Source organism: Sus scrofa, chromosome 1 (assembly GCF_000003025.6).
Source record: "Sus scrofa isolate TJ Tabasco breed Duroc chromosome 1, Sscrofa11.1, whole genome shotgun sequence".
Classification (NCBI taxonomy): Eukaryota; Metazoa; Chordata; class Mammalia; order Artiodactyla; family Suidae; genus Sus; species Sus scrofa.
In genome coordinates this window covers 265,854,718-265,868,468 of record NC_010443.5, presented here as the reverse complement: position 1 = coordinate 265,868,468, position 13,751 = coordinate 265,854,718, and the positions used below count along the sequence as shown (strand labels likewise).

At 45.1% G+C, this 13,751-nt stretch overlaps 1 protein-coding gene across 2 annotated transcripts in view; it reads left to right on the top strand.

Annotated features, from left to right (window-relative positions):
* SCAI (suppressor of cancer cell invasion) overlaps positions 1,370-13,751 on the top strand; it is a 156,456-nt gene continuing 144,074 nt past the window's right edge. For both annotated transcript variants that reach the window (XM_021068616.1, XM_003122166.6), the window contains exons 1-2: positions 1,370-1,533; positions 2,252-2,296. In XM_021068616.1, coding sequence (XP_020924275.1) covers positions 1,481-1,533; positions 2,252-2,296 — 98 coding nt within the window. In that variant the 5' untranslated portion in view covers positions 1,370-1,480. The remainder of the gene's footprint in view (positions 1,534-2,251; positions 2,297-13,751) is intronic.

Here is a 13,751-nt window from a genome sequence, read left to right as displayed (position 1 = left end):
AGGGTGGATATTGTTGGTTGGGATTGAGGCTATTTGTGGTTCTGTAATTTTAGGATTATGTAAAATATTGGGGAGCCAACAGATGTTCAACCTTTTTTTTCCCCCGTCAAAGCCATTTTAGAAGTCCTATTATAGTTTACTATTTCATAGAAGGAAGGTCAGTTTTAACATCAAAAGATGTAAAAAGAGCCATCGCAGAGGACATCCCTTTATACCAAATAAATTTGGCTTTATGAAAAGCAGTCTCATTTTTGCCATTTGTGAAGATCAGTAAGAGACTTGTCCCCAACTTTTTGGTGTGTACAACTCGAAGACGTCACATTTTTGACGTGTAAAAGTGTGTTCTAATAAAACATGAGCTTAAAAGAAAGTTTTATGCCTCCTTCCAGCTCCAAAAAGATACCAAAGATCTACAGAACAAAAATCCCAGGGGAATGCAGAAAGGCTGAAGGAGATTCCACTTTAGAGGAAGAATTTTGTACATATGTTAATCAGTTATGTCTTATTTTCAAGGGTGGCCTTGTTAAAGTAGAAAAAAGCTAACTGATGTATTATGTTTATGTGCTGGTAGTCTTGCAGGCTTAGGTCTGTCAACACTAAAAATGCAAGGGAATTTTAAAAAATTGATTAGCTGGAGTAGAAGTCACAATCTGCAGTATCATTGGACAGTTAGCAACACATTCTATTTCGGCCTCTGAAAACGGTACACATTGTTATTGCTAACTGCATCAATTCTGTTTGAAGGGTTGATTTTCCTTTCTTGGTAATTAAAAAAAAAATCTCTTGCTTTTTTGGACGCCTGCACCCATGCTTGTTATCTCTTATACAGAGAATTGAGCATTTAACCCACGCTTCATTTTGATAGATTTTTAAGTTTTCTTTCTGGATCCTCTAGGAAGGGTATGGTATCTGAGCTCTGACCATTTCACCATGATGTAGTCAGGAACTGGATACGAGATGGTTCAAAATGAAGCTCATTTTGGAGACTCACCTCATTGTCACACCTGCCAGAGGCGTTTGGGAAATTGCAGCGCTTGGCTGTTGGTCCTGGCCTGGTTGCAGTGGAGGGGGTGCCAGCAGGTGTGTGGGATGCAGGACTCTGAGCCAGGAAAACCTGCCCGCAGGTGTCTGGGCGCCGGAGATGCAGTTTCTACTTTAGGCCGCACGGTGGCGCTTAGGTCTCCCCGGCCCTGCTAGCAGTCTCTAAGGCACCTCCGCCGCCACCTGCAGTCTCAACCAAACTCTAGGCGGTGGGATGTGACAGCCCGAGCGTCCAATCGGCCGCCAGGCTCTCGGCCACACTACGGCTCTAGCCAGTGGGAGCCGAGGAGAGGCGCGGAGGAGGCGGGCCCCGCCGCAAGCCTGGCAGAGGCGCGAGGCCCTCCTCCCGCCTCTCCGCCTACTCCAGCCTCCGCCGCCTCAGCTACCCGAGCGAGCCCTGCGGCCGCCGGAGCAGCTCCCGCGGCGGAGCAGGAGCCGGATGGTCAGAGGAGCCCGGCAGCCCCAGCAGCCGCGGAGTCGCCTGGCCCCTAGGTGGGGCGGGGCTGGGAGGAGGTCGGGGTTGGGGATGCGGTGGGGGCGCGGGAGCGGGCCCAGGGGCAGCAGCTCGCGCCGTGAAGCGTTCGGGGCGCCGAGACTGGAGGGGCGGGGGGTTCAGGCTGCGGGGAATTCGGGAGAAGCTTCGGGGCGGCGGAACGACTGGGCGGCGATCGCATCTTCTAGGCCGGATGAGAGGGGCGTGTAAGGGAAGGGGCGCCGAGGGGTGAGACTGGGGGCGCTGGGCCGGGAGGGGCAGGGCGCGCGCAGCCGGCGGAGGGGCCATGGAATGCGGGGTGCGCGGGGCCTGGAGGGGCGGGGCTCGGAGGGGCAGTGCATGGTCGAGAGCGGGTGGGCACGGGAAAGGGGAAGCCCGAGGGGCTTGCGGGGGTGATGAGGCAGACAATGAGTGGGTGGTGGTGGATGGTTTTGGGGAGCTGGGCTGTGACGAATAGGATCTGAGGATGGAGTGAGAGACCAGGAGGCAAAGCAGGGTTTGGGCTAAACAGACGTTAGGGGAACAGTGTATCCCAGGATTGCTTGGTCTCGGTAAATAGGGGAAGCGGAGCATAAGGCATTTGTCAAGTCAGGTATGGGTTTAGCGAGCCTGTAGTTCTGGAGGGTGGTGCATTGAGTTCTTGACTGGCACAGTAGGGCCCGCAGATGTGTCCTGGTATGTTACTTTTAGTTACCATCTTCTCTGTTTGGTCTGTAGACTGACTGGCACAGTGGAGAAACCACCTCGAAAACGGAAAAGCAGGTAAGGCAAAATACCTTCCTAATTTTGCTCTGTGTTTTTCCATTTGCTTCGCTGCACCTATGCTATACTGCATAATTATACACTGTCAGTAGATGAAGTTTTTTATTTAGCTCCTTTCTTAATGAATATAACTCTCTGCAAGCTCTCTCTTTTGAGGACTTCAAAGTACTACCTGTACACTTTTTTTGGTATCCAAGACTATGTGGGGAAGAGATGTAGGTAATTGAGAAGACCTCGTGTTTTTTTCCCTTTAGCCATGACTTCAGCTTCTCCACCAGCTTTCATTAAAAAGCTCATGTTTATTAAACATCTGCTATGTGCCAGGTACGAAGTGTGGGTGCTTATTTGTATTCTGTAATCCTCGAAGCACCCCCTCAAGGAAGTATGTACAATTGTCACTGTTTTTTACAGAAGAGAGAACTGAGGCACAAGAGAGGTCAAGCATTTACCCAAGATCACACACACACATCTCATGAAGATAGAACCAGGATTTGAATCTTGGTAGCCTGACTCCAGAACTGAAGCTCTCAACCATTATCCTATAATACTCCTAATAAATATACAATTGAAAATAGGTTGTCTTTATTGCTTTTTGCCCCCATTCTACATAGAGTCTAATAAATAATCAAACCATCGGAAAATAGAAGCAAAGGGCTTAAGCAGTCTGCAGCAAGTGCACTGTTCGTGAGTAGAGAAGAGCCTACATCCCGTTCCACAAACAGTACTGAGCACACGTGTCAGGTAGTACATAGCAGTTCTGTGTGGTCATTCAAAGATTCCTTTCTCACGGATGTGGGCATTGGCCTCGAGAAAATAAGTTGTAGTAGTGAGGATGTGACCGGTAGGACCACTGTAATAGTTAATATTTGCTGAGTTATTGACCTTTATATGCAGAAAAAAGTAGGTAGATAGGCAATGCTGATAGTGGAAGTCGTCAAGAGCCACAGTTCCTTTGTCACCCTTCAGGCCTGCACTGCCCGGTATGGTAGCAGTATATGGTTGTCAAATGCTCCAAAATGTGGCTCGCATGACCCAAGAACTGAATTTTTAATATTATCAGTCGTAATTAATTTAAGTTTAAAAACTGATCCTGGGAAATGTTTAAGGTGTCTGGAACAACTTGGATACGTGGATCTGCTTTTCCGTCTCCAAATTATGAAATCTAAATACGGTTCCGATTTTTTCACTGAAAATTTAATGTCCAAAGTGAGGCGTGCCCAAGGTATTAAAAAACACGCCAGATTTCAGAGTAGTACAAAAAAATGCATGTCAAATTTCTGCTTACTACTTTTTATATTAATTGCATCATGAATATTAAAGCTTAAGATATATTTGAATAAAAGTACCACTCATTATTTTTACTTTTTGCTTTTTGCTTTTTCTAACATAGCAACTAGAAAATCAAAAATGACATGTATGGCTGGCATTGTATTTCTTTTTGACAGCCCTTGTTTAACTGTCATTACCCACCTTGGGAGTCTTTTGGAGTAGCCCCCTGACTGAGTTTCCCCACCTTGAATAGATCATTGCTTGACCATGCTGTGCAAGCTGATCTTATAATTCTCAAGCTTAAGATCCTTTTGTGGTTCCCCATTGTTGATTGAATATAATTTAGAGTTTTTAGCGTAATCATAAAAAGAGATTGCCTGTATTTCACTTCTTCCTATCTCTCCAGCCACAGGTTAGTATTGTGGCCATGGAGATTCTCAATAATGGATCGACTAAACGTCTAGTATTAAATGAATTAATTTTCTTGTGGCCCCTTCACAATGAATTAATGGCTGCATGTAACTCCGTGTTGTGTTTGCTGTTCCTGGAACCTGTGTTCTCTCTTTGCTTTAGGTCCTTGCACATGATTTCACTTTCTCTCTGAAATGCTTTCTCCTTGCTCCTTGGCAAGCTTCTCACTTTGACTTCCCTCAAACATCGCATCTTCCATGTGGACTTTCTTTCTTTTTCTTTTCTTGTCTTTAGGGCTGCACTTGTGGCATATAGAGGTTCCCAGGCTAGAGGTCTAATTGGAGCTGTAGCCACTGGCCTACACCACAGCTCACAGCAATGCCAGATCCTTAACCCACTGATCGAGGCCAGGGATCGAACCCACAACCTCATGGTTCCTAGTCGGATTTGTTTCCGCTGCGCCATGACGGGAACTCCCCATGTGGACTTTCTCCTCTCTCCTTCACCTTCCTCTTCTCTACGTTACACCTGAGTATAATGGTTTGGGCAGAATTTGAGTCCTATGTCTGTCAAATACAAGTTATGAAATTGTGTACAAGTTAATAAACCTCTCTGAGCGCAAGTTCCTTCATCTGTATAATGGAAATAGTAATAGTTCAACCCTTATCGGGTCATAAAGTGCTTAGTATAGTGTGCTGGCACATAGAAAGTATATGATAAATTTTAGATTAAAAAGCCCTTACTAAATACCTTTTATTTCCTACCTCTTTAAAACTTCAGCGGTGAAGTTATATAGACTAGAAAGTACTGCATAGTTACTAAAGGTAGGTTTCCTATTTGGCTTTCAGGTTCCTAGAACAAAAGCAAAAAAGAGGAGTTCCTGTTGTGGCTCAGTGGTAATAAACCCAGCTAGCATCCATGGGGATGGGGGCTTGATCCTGGCCTTGCTTAGTGGGTCTGGTGTTGCCTTGAGCTGTGGTGGAGGTTGCAGATGTGGCTGGGATCTGGCGTGGCTGTGGCTTAGGGTGGCAGCTACAGCTCCAATTCAACCCCTAGCCTGGGAACTTCCATATGCTGTGGGTGTGGCCCTAAAAGACAAAAATAAAAAAAAAGAAAAGGAAAGAAAGCTCAACTTCCAGATTCATGGTGTCTGTAAAATCAAACACATGTTGTTCAACAGAGGCACATTTTTTTTTGGCTTTTAGAGAAAAATTTCTCTCATTGGACTTGTTAACCCAATCGTAAATATAATAGTGAGTTTTTAAAGATTGCCTTTTTGTCTTTTTTCTTTTTTGGCCTCCCTTTGGCATGGAGTTCTGGGCCAGGGATCAGATCTGAGCCACAGTTGTGACAGTTGCAGCAATGCCAGGCCCTTAATCCACTGTGCTGGGCTGGGAATCGAACCTCCATCCCAGTGCTCCCAAGATGCCTCTGATCCCGTCGTGCCCCAGCGGGAACTCCTAAGATTGCTTCTTTTTTTTTGGTCTTTTTTGCCATTTCTTGGGCCGCTCCTGCGGCATATGGAAGTTCCCAGGCTAGGGGTCTAATTGGAGTTGTAGCTGCCAGCCCACGCCACAGCCACAGCAACTCGGGATCCGAGCCACGTCCGCGACCTACACCACAGCTCACGGCAACGCCGGATCGTTAACCCACTGAGCAAGGGCAGGGATCGAACCCGCAACCTCATGGTTCCTAGTCGGATTCGTTAACCACTGAGCCATGACAGGAACTCCCTAAGATTGCTTCTTGTTTGTTTCTCAGTCCAGGTTCTGGTAACACCAGTGAACATTCTCCAAAGAGCTGAAACACCTGGGTTTAGGTATACTGCTCGGTAGTGGTTTGGCTTGGTTCAGAGATAAGGACGAATGAATGAGCTGCAGGGGTTCTGTTCATCCCCAGCACCTAGAATGGTGCCTGGCGCTTAGAGAACATTTGATTAATTGACTGATTGATGGATTGAATGAGTCCTTAAATAATTTGTTCCATGAGTATTATTTCTTGTAACTAAGTTTTGCTAAGCATCAGGCAGCAATGAGTTTTGAGTTTATGTTTTCAGTCAAGAATCATGAGGGTTGGAGTTCCCATTGTGGCTCTGTAGGTTAAGGACCCAACATTGTCTCTATGAGGATGAGGGTTCAATCCCTGGCCTCGCTCAGTTGGTTAAGGATCCAGCCTTGCTGCAAGCTGTGGTGTAGGTTGCAAATGTGGTCCAAATCTGGTGCGTGCCTTGTGTGGCTCCTATTTGACTCCTGGCCTGGTGACTTCCATATGCCTTGGGTGTGGTTGTAAAGAGGGAAAAGAAAAAGAGTCATAAGGGCACATATTCTGCATGTGTAAAGTCAGACCCGGATCAAGTCAGGATTCTGACCTGAATGGACAGCTGGCATACGTCTCTTAAGAGATCTTATGGGCAAGAACAAGATTTTCCTCAGAAAACGGTGCTGGGGAGTTCCTGTTGTGGCTCAGCGGGTTATGAATCCAACGTGTATCCATAAGGATGCAGGTTGCCGAGAACTGCAGCATAGTTTGCAGGTGTGGCTTGGATCCTGCACTGCTGTGGCTGTGAATAGGCTGGCAGCTGCATTTCTGATTCGATCCCTAGCCTAGGAACTTCTATCACGGGTGAGGCCCTAAAAAGAAAAGAAAAAATAAAATTAAAAGAAAACAGTTCTGGGATTGCTCTAAAAATTGAATAATGGCCAGATAAGCTCTAAAGATGGATTAGAGATGCCAGAAATTATTTATAGCTGTTTTTATGAGTTATACACTGTGGCCATAAAATTCTCAATATCAAATGATCTAACTTCCCGGCGAACACTTCCTGATGAATTAATTGCCGAGTGTACCTTAAGTATTCCTTTGGTTGGCCTGCTGTGCAGAGTTGTTGACTGTCATACTATATATATCTTATTCCATTTTGGACAACAGGTGCCAAAAGTATGATTTTTATTATAGGATAGTTGCTGTTAAGTCATTCTTTTTTTTGTTTGTTTGTTTTTGTTTTTTGTTTTTTCTTTTTTTGGCGGCACCTGTGGCACATGGAAGTTCCCAGGCTGAGGCTGAATCTGAGCCACAGTTGTGGCAAGCCAGATCCTGAACCCACTGTGCCAGGCTGTAGATTGAACCTGCGCCTCTATAGAGACAACACGGGACACTTAACCTGCTGTGCCACTGCGGGAACTCCTTAAGTCATTCTTTTTGATAAACAGTAGTTAGTGGCTGAGTTATCTTCTGAGAACATTCCTAGTAGACCAAACTATAAGACAGTTTAAGAAAAACTAAGGTAATTTGAGATAAGCACCTCATACCCCAGAGTTATCATTTCTTTGTATCTCTCCCTCCAAGCTCCTTGCCACTAAAACTTTTGTTTCCTTGTCCAGAGTTCATCTCTGTGCCCTTGATACTGAGGCGCTGCTCAGTAAAACCATGTGAATTGAGAAATGAATTGGTGGTAAGAGGGAGTTAATGTGGGATGGGCTTTTTTGGTCCAAAATGATGTCCATTATTTAATGCCCTTTTACTAGACTGTACTAGGCTGAAAGGAGTTTAAGATAGGAAACTTGTTCTCTGTGTGCTTTTGGAAAATACTGAAGACTTCAGTATATCTATTTATAAAGTTTGGGTTATGAATTACAGAATCCTTTCAGATCCATTTAGGACCAAGACCCACTTGTTTGGATAGAATTCATATTGATTAAAGCTTTATTGTAAGTTTTTTTTTTTTTTTTTTTTTTTTTTTTTTGTCTTTTTGCTTTTTCTAGGGCCGCTCCCATGGCATATGGAGGTTCCCAGGCTAGGGGTCGAATTGGAGCTATAGCCACCGGCCTTTGCCACAGCCACAGCAACGCGGGATCTGAGCCGCGTCTGCGACCTACACCACAGCTCATGGCAACGCCAGATCCTTAACCCACTGAGCAAGGCCAGGGATTGAACCCACAACCTCATGGTTCTTAGTCGGATTCGTTAACCACTGCTCCACGACGGGAACGCCTGTTTTTTTTTTTTTTTTTTTTTTTTTTTTTAACGTGTGTGTGTGTGTGTGTGTGTGAGAGAGAGATATATTTAAAGCAAAAGGATCCAGATATTTTGGTGGTTTTTGTGATGTGTTTGCATTACATTTGTATAATAATAATAAAAAAAGGTCTTTAAAAGGTTTCTAGTTCTGGGTTCTGGGAATATACACTAGAATGAGATATGGCCCCTGCTGGGGAAAAGCTTGTGTGTTAGTGGGAAAGGCAGACACACCAAAATGAGACGGTGTAATTGGCTCTGTATGTATACAAACATCTCATAGTAATTCTTCATACTGGTAGGGCAGTTTCTACTGACATTTCCTCAAGGCCCTGAAAGTTGAGGTTAATTTGTGCAGTAGGGCGACTGTTGAAATGACTGAGAGTAAAGCCTGGATGTAGACTGATTAATGAGGAAGTCTTAGGTGAGCCAAATTGGACTGGTGTCAAGTGTGAGAAGGAAGACATTTTTATTCTTTTATTTTTAAAAAAATTTAAAAAAATTATTTATTTATTTTTGTCTTTTTAGGGTCACACCCCTGGCATATGGAGGTTCCTCAGGCTAGGGGTCTAATCTGAGCTGTAGCTGTCGACCTACGCCAGAGCCACAGCAACTCGGGATCTGAGCCACGTCTGCAACCTACACCATAGCTCATGGCAACGCCAGATCCTTAACCCACTGAGGCCAGGGATCAAACCTGCGTCCTTATGGTTCCTAGTTGGGTTCGTTAACCGCTGAGCCATGGAGTTCCTGTCGTGGCGCAGTGGTTAATGAATCCGACTAGGAACCATGAGGTTGCGGGTTCGGCTCCTGACCTCGCTCAGTGGGTTAACGATCCAGCGTTGCTGTGAGCTGTGGTGTAGGTCACAGACATGGCTTGGATCCCGAGTTGCTGTGGCTCTGGTGTAGGCTGGTGGTTACAGCTCCGACTGGACCCCTAGCCTGGGAACCTCCATATGCAGCGTGAGCGGCCCTAGAAAAGGCAAAAAGACAAAAAACCAAACAAAAAACCGCTGAGCCATGACGGGAACTCCAGAAAGACGTTTTTAAACGCGTGGGCTGTGATACCAGTTTAGAGATTAAGCAGTAGTTCTTAACCAGGGGCAGTTTTGCCTCCTGGGGGGCATTTGGCAGTGTCTGGAGACATTTTTGGTTGTTACTACCGAGGGCATCTAGCAGGTGGGGTCTAGGAATGCGGCTCAACACCCACTGCATACAGAATAGCCTCCCAGCCGAAGAATTATCCAGCCCAAATCGTCTGTGCTGCCGAAGCTGAGCACTCCTGAATCTCTTCCTAATACGAGCTTTGGGTTCCTGTACAAAGTATTCAAACCTCTGAACCTATTTGCCGTTTTACCAAATGCAAGTGATCGTGATGAGTATCCGCCTTGTAGAATTATCACTCTCGTCTAGTAGTATATAAACTGCATGAGTACAGTGCTTTTTGTCTGTTTTCCTTACTATTCTATTCTCAGCACTTCAGACAGGGCCTCACATATAATAGGTGCTCGGTAGCTCTTTATTGGATGATCCAGTGAATGGCTTGTTGAACGGATTCATTGAAATAATGAATGTAAAATACATGATACTGTTACCTGACATACATTAGGAGCTCAGTAACTAATTACTGTGACTATCCTTAGTTTAGATATTTTTATTTTGCCTTTCCTTCCAGTGTTGTTAAACATCAGCTTTATAGCATGATTTACATATGATACAATTCACCAATTTTAAGTATACAGTTTGACGAGTTTTGGCACATGCTCACAGTTAGGGAACCACTCACGGTGGTTACGATATAGAACATTGCCATCCTGCCTGCCCTGCCCCCCCAAAACACCCATGTGCTCCTGTTTCCTTGCAGTCATGGTTCTGCCAGCCACTGGCCTTTTTTTCCCTTTCACTGTAGTTTTGTCTTTTCTGGAGCTTGGTTATAAGTGCATGATATTCAGGATCTAGTCTTTTGTGTGTTGCGTCTTCCGCTTGGCATAATGCTTTTGAGAGTCATCCATGTTATTGTGTGCAACTGTAATTGATTTCTTTTTATTGCTGACATAGCATTTCATTGTATGGTTTTGCCACAGGGGTTGTTTACCCATTCAGCAGGGTTTACCCGTTCACCAGTTGATGGCCATTTGGCTTGTTTCTAGTGTGGGGCTCGTCTGAATACAACCGTTATGAATATTTAAGTCCTTGTGCAAACATGTATTTTCATAGCTCTTCAGTAAATGCCTGGAAATGGACTTGCTTGATCTTATAGTAAATGTGCATTTAGCTTTTTTTTTTTTTTTTTTTTTTGTCTTTTTGCCTTTTCTAGGGCCGCACCCACAGCATATGGAAGTTCCCAGGCTAGGGGTCGAATCGGAGCTGTAGCTGCTGGCCTACTCCACAGCCACAGCCACAGTAACACGGGACCCGAGCCACGTCTGTAACCTACACCACAGCTCATGGCAATGCCAGACCCTTAACCCACTGAGCGAGGCCAGGGATTGAACCCGCAACCTCATGGTTCCCAGTCGGATTTGTTAACCACTGAGCCATGATGGGAACTCCTCATTTAGCTTTTTAAGAAACTGCCGAACTGTCTTCCAAAGTGGCTGTATGATTTTGCATTCCCACTAGCACAGTGTATGGGATTCCACTTGCTCCACATCCTTGCCAATATTTGGTATTCTTTTTCTTTTTAATAGTTATATTGAGGTATGAAATCGTCATACCATGAGCAGCACATATTTAAAGTGTACAGTTTGGAGTTCCCATTGTGGTGCAGTGGTTAACGAATCTGACTAGGAACCACGAGGTTGCGGGTTCAGTCCCTGCCCTTGCTCAGTGGGTTAAGGGTCCAGTGTTGCTGTCAGCTCTGGTGTAGGTTGCAGACTCGGCTCGAATTCCTTGTTGCTGTGGCTCTGGCATAGGCTGGTGGCTACAGCTCCTATTCGACCCCTAGCCTGGGAACCTCCATATGCCACGAGAGTGGCCCCAGAAAAGCCAAAAAGACAAAAAAGATAAAGTGTACAGTTTGATAAATTTTGACACATATATAGCCCCTTGAAACCATCACTGTTGTTTGCTGTTTGGGGACTGTGTAGTGTGTTTTTTTTTTTTAAGGCTGCTCCTATGACACGTGGAAGTATCTGGGCTAGGTATGAAATTGGAGCTGCAGTTGCCTGCCTGTGCCACAGCCCCAGAAACACTGGATTCAAGCTGCATCTGTGATCTATGTCGCAGCTTGCAGCAACACTGGTTCCTTAACCCGCTGAGCGAGGCAAGGGATTGAACTCACATCCTCACAGACACTATGTCAGAGTATTAACCCGCTGAGCCACAACAGGACTTCCTATGTAGTGTTATTATTATGTTTTTATAATCTTTTGTTCTTTTTTTTTCAGTTGTTTGTCTTCTTATATAGTTTTTTATAAGAGTTTTTTTTTTTAAATATATATTCTGAAAACAAATTCTTTATCAGGTATGATTTGCAGATATTTTCCTTCAGTCTCTGGCTTGCCTTTTCCTTGTCTTCACATTTATCTTGAGCTTTTAGCTTGAATAATCGGTTGGATGGGAACACATTTAATTGAGATCCAGATACAAGAGCAAATCTGGAAGGGTAAGGGTCTGAGTTTATTGTGGCCGTATGGGGGTGAACTGTCGTTCACCAGGCATGTGAAAACATGGGTCTGGAGCTGAGAGGAGAGACTGGGGCTTGAGGTGCAGATTTAGAAGTCATCAGCAAACACTTGGTGATCCAAGTCACGGGAAGGAGTGAAATAACCTGGAGAGACCATGCTGAGTGAAATGTGCAGAAGGCGTTAGAATGTTCTAGTGCTTGGTGTGGAAATAGACCAAAGAGCTTTGTCTTGGATGTTCTCTCTCTGTTGTGTTATCTGTCCATTGCAGTCTCTCTGTAGGTGATCATCAAACAGGTAATGATTGTCTCTGGGAGACAGACCTCTACACAGAGAGTACACTCTTTGGTGAGAACCTGAGATTCTGGAGGTAGTTATGTTGTTATGAGTTAGAAAACCAGGGGAAGGTCTTCTAATCTACACTGAAACCCTGTTGCTTAAAGTGTACCCTCTTAAGAGTGCTCTTGCTTGGAGTTCTGCTGTGGCGCAGTGGAAACCAATCCAGTATGCATGAGTCGCGGATTCAGTCTCTGTCCTCGTGCAGTGGGTTGGGGATCCGGCATTGCTGTGAGCTGTGGTGTAGGTCACAGATGAGGCTCGGATCCTGCGTTGCTGTGGCTAATGGTGCAGGCTGGCGCCTATAGCCCTGATTTGACCCTAGCCTGGGAATCCTATGCCATGAATGCGGCCCAAAAAGCAAAAAAGAGTGCTCTTGCTTAAAAAGAGTTTCTTTGTGCTAGTGTTTGCCTCAGCAGCATCCCTGCAGAAAGGCAGTGGTAACGCTGTTTCTTATAGCATGCGTGAAAACCTGGGACAAAATGCCAGAATTTAATTCTGTGAAAGCAAACTCTCTGGGGGCCCAAGAGTGGATGGTCATGGTGTTTGGCATCTTCATGGGACTATTTTATTCAAGAACTAAAGTTAGACAGACTGGCTCAAAGGTGGTTTTCAACTGTGTTTGAAAGCGCGCAGGGGGCCCTTGTTAATATTCCAGGCGCTTCCTGGGGCGGGATGGCAGGAACCGTCAGAAGGTTAAGCAGGTAAGCTCACCTCTAAGGCTCTCGATCCCCTTTTCCGTATGTATGTATATTTTTAATATGGAAGAATTCAAATCAGGCAAACTTAGAGGACTACAGTGAACTTAAATTGTTCATCACCCAGCGTGAGCAGTTATCAGCTCAATCTCACCTCATCTACATGTACTCCACCTGCAGTGTATTTCATCTGTATTATTCCTCTGTAAATATTATAGATTTGTCTTTCCCTTGTCTTCACATTTATCTTGAGCTTTTAGCTTGAATAATAGGTTGCATGGGAACACATTTAATTGAGATCCAGATACAAGATAAGGAGTCTTTTAATTGCACACAACCACAGTTCCATTAATAATAACTTGAAAATTGGCAGTATCTTCTTAATATCATTAAATATCTGATCAGGGTTCAGATGTCCACAGTTGACTAATTATTTACAAAACATCTGTTCAAGAGTTCTCGGAGTTCCCGTCGTGGTGCAGTGGTTAACGAATCCGACTAGGAACCATGAGGTTGCGGGTTCGGTCCCTGCCCTTGCTCAGTGGGTTAACGATCCGGCATTGCCGTGAGCTGTGGTGTAGGTTGCAGATGCAGCTCGGATCCCGCGTTGCTGTGGCTCTGGCGTAGGCTGGAGGCCACGGCTCCGATTAGACTTCTAGCCTGGGAACCTCCATATGCCACAGGAGCGGCCCAAGAAATAGCAAAAAGACAAAAAAAAAAAAAGAAAAAAAAAAGAGTTCTCTTGTGGTGCAATAGGTTAAAGACTGTCATTGCAGTGGCTTGGGTTACTACAGTGGTGCAGGTTTAGTCCCTGGCCTGGGAACTTCCACATCTTGTAAGTGTGGTCGAAAAAAAAAAATCTGTTCAAATCACGATCCAGGAGTTCCCGTCGTGGCTCAGTGGTTAACGAATCTGACTAGGAACCATTAGGTTGCGGGTTCGACCCCTGGCCTTGCTCAGTGGGTTAAGGATCCGGTATTGCTGTGAGCTGTGGTGTAGTGTAGGTGGCAGATGCGGCTTGGATCCCGAGTTGCTATAGCCCTGGTGTAGGCCGACGGCTACAGCTCCGATTCGACCCCTAGCCTGGGAACCTCCATATGCTGC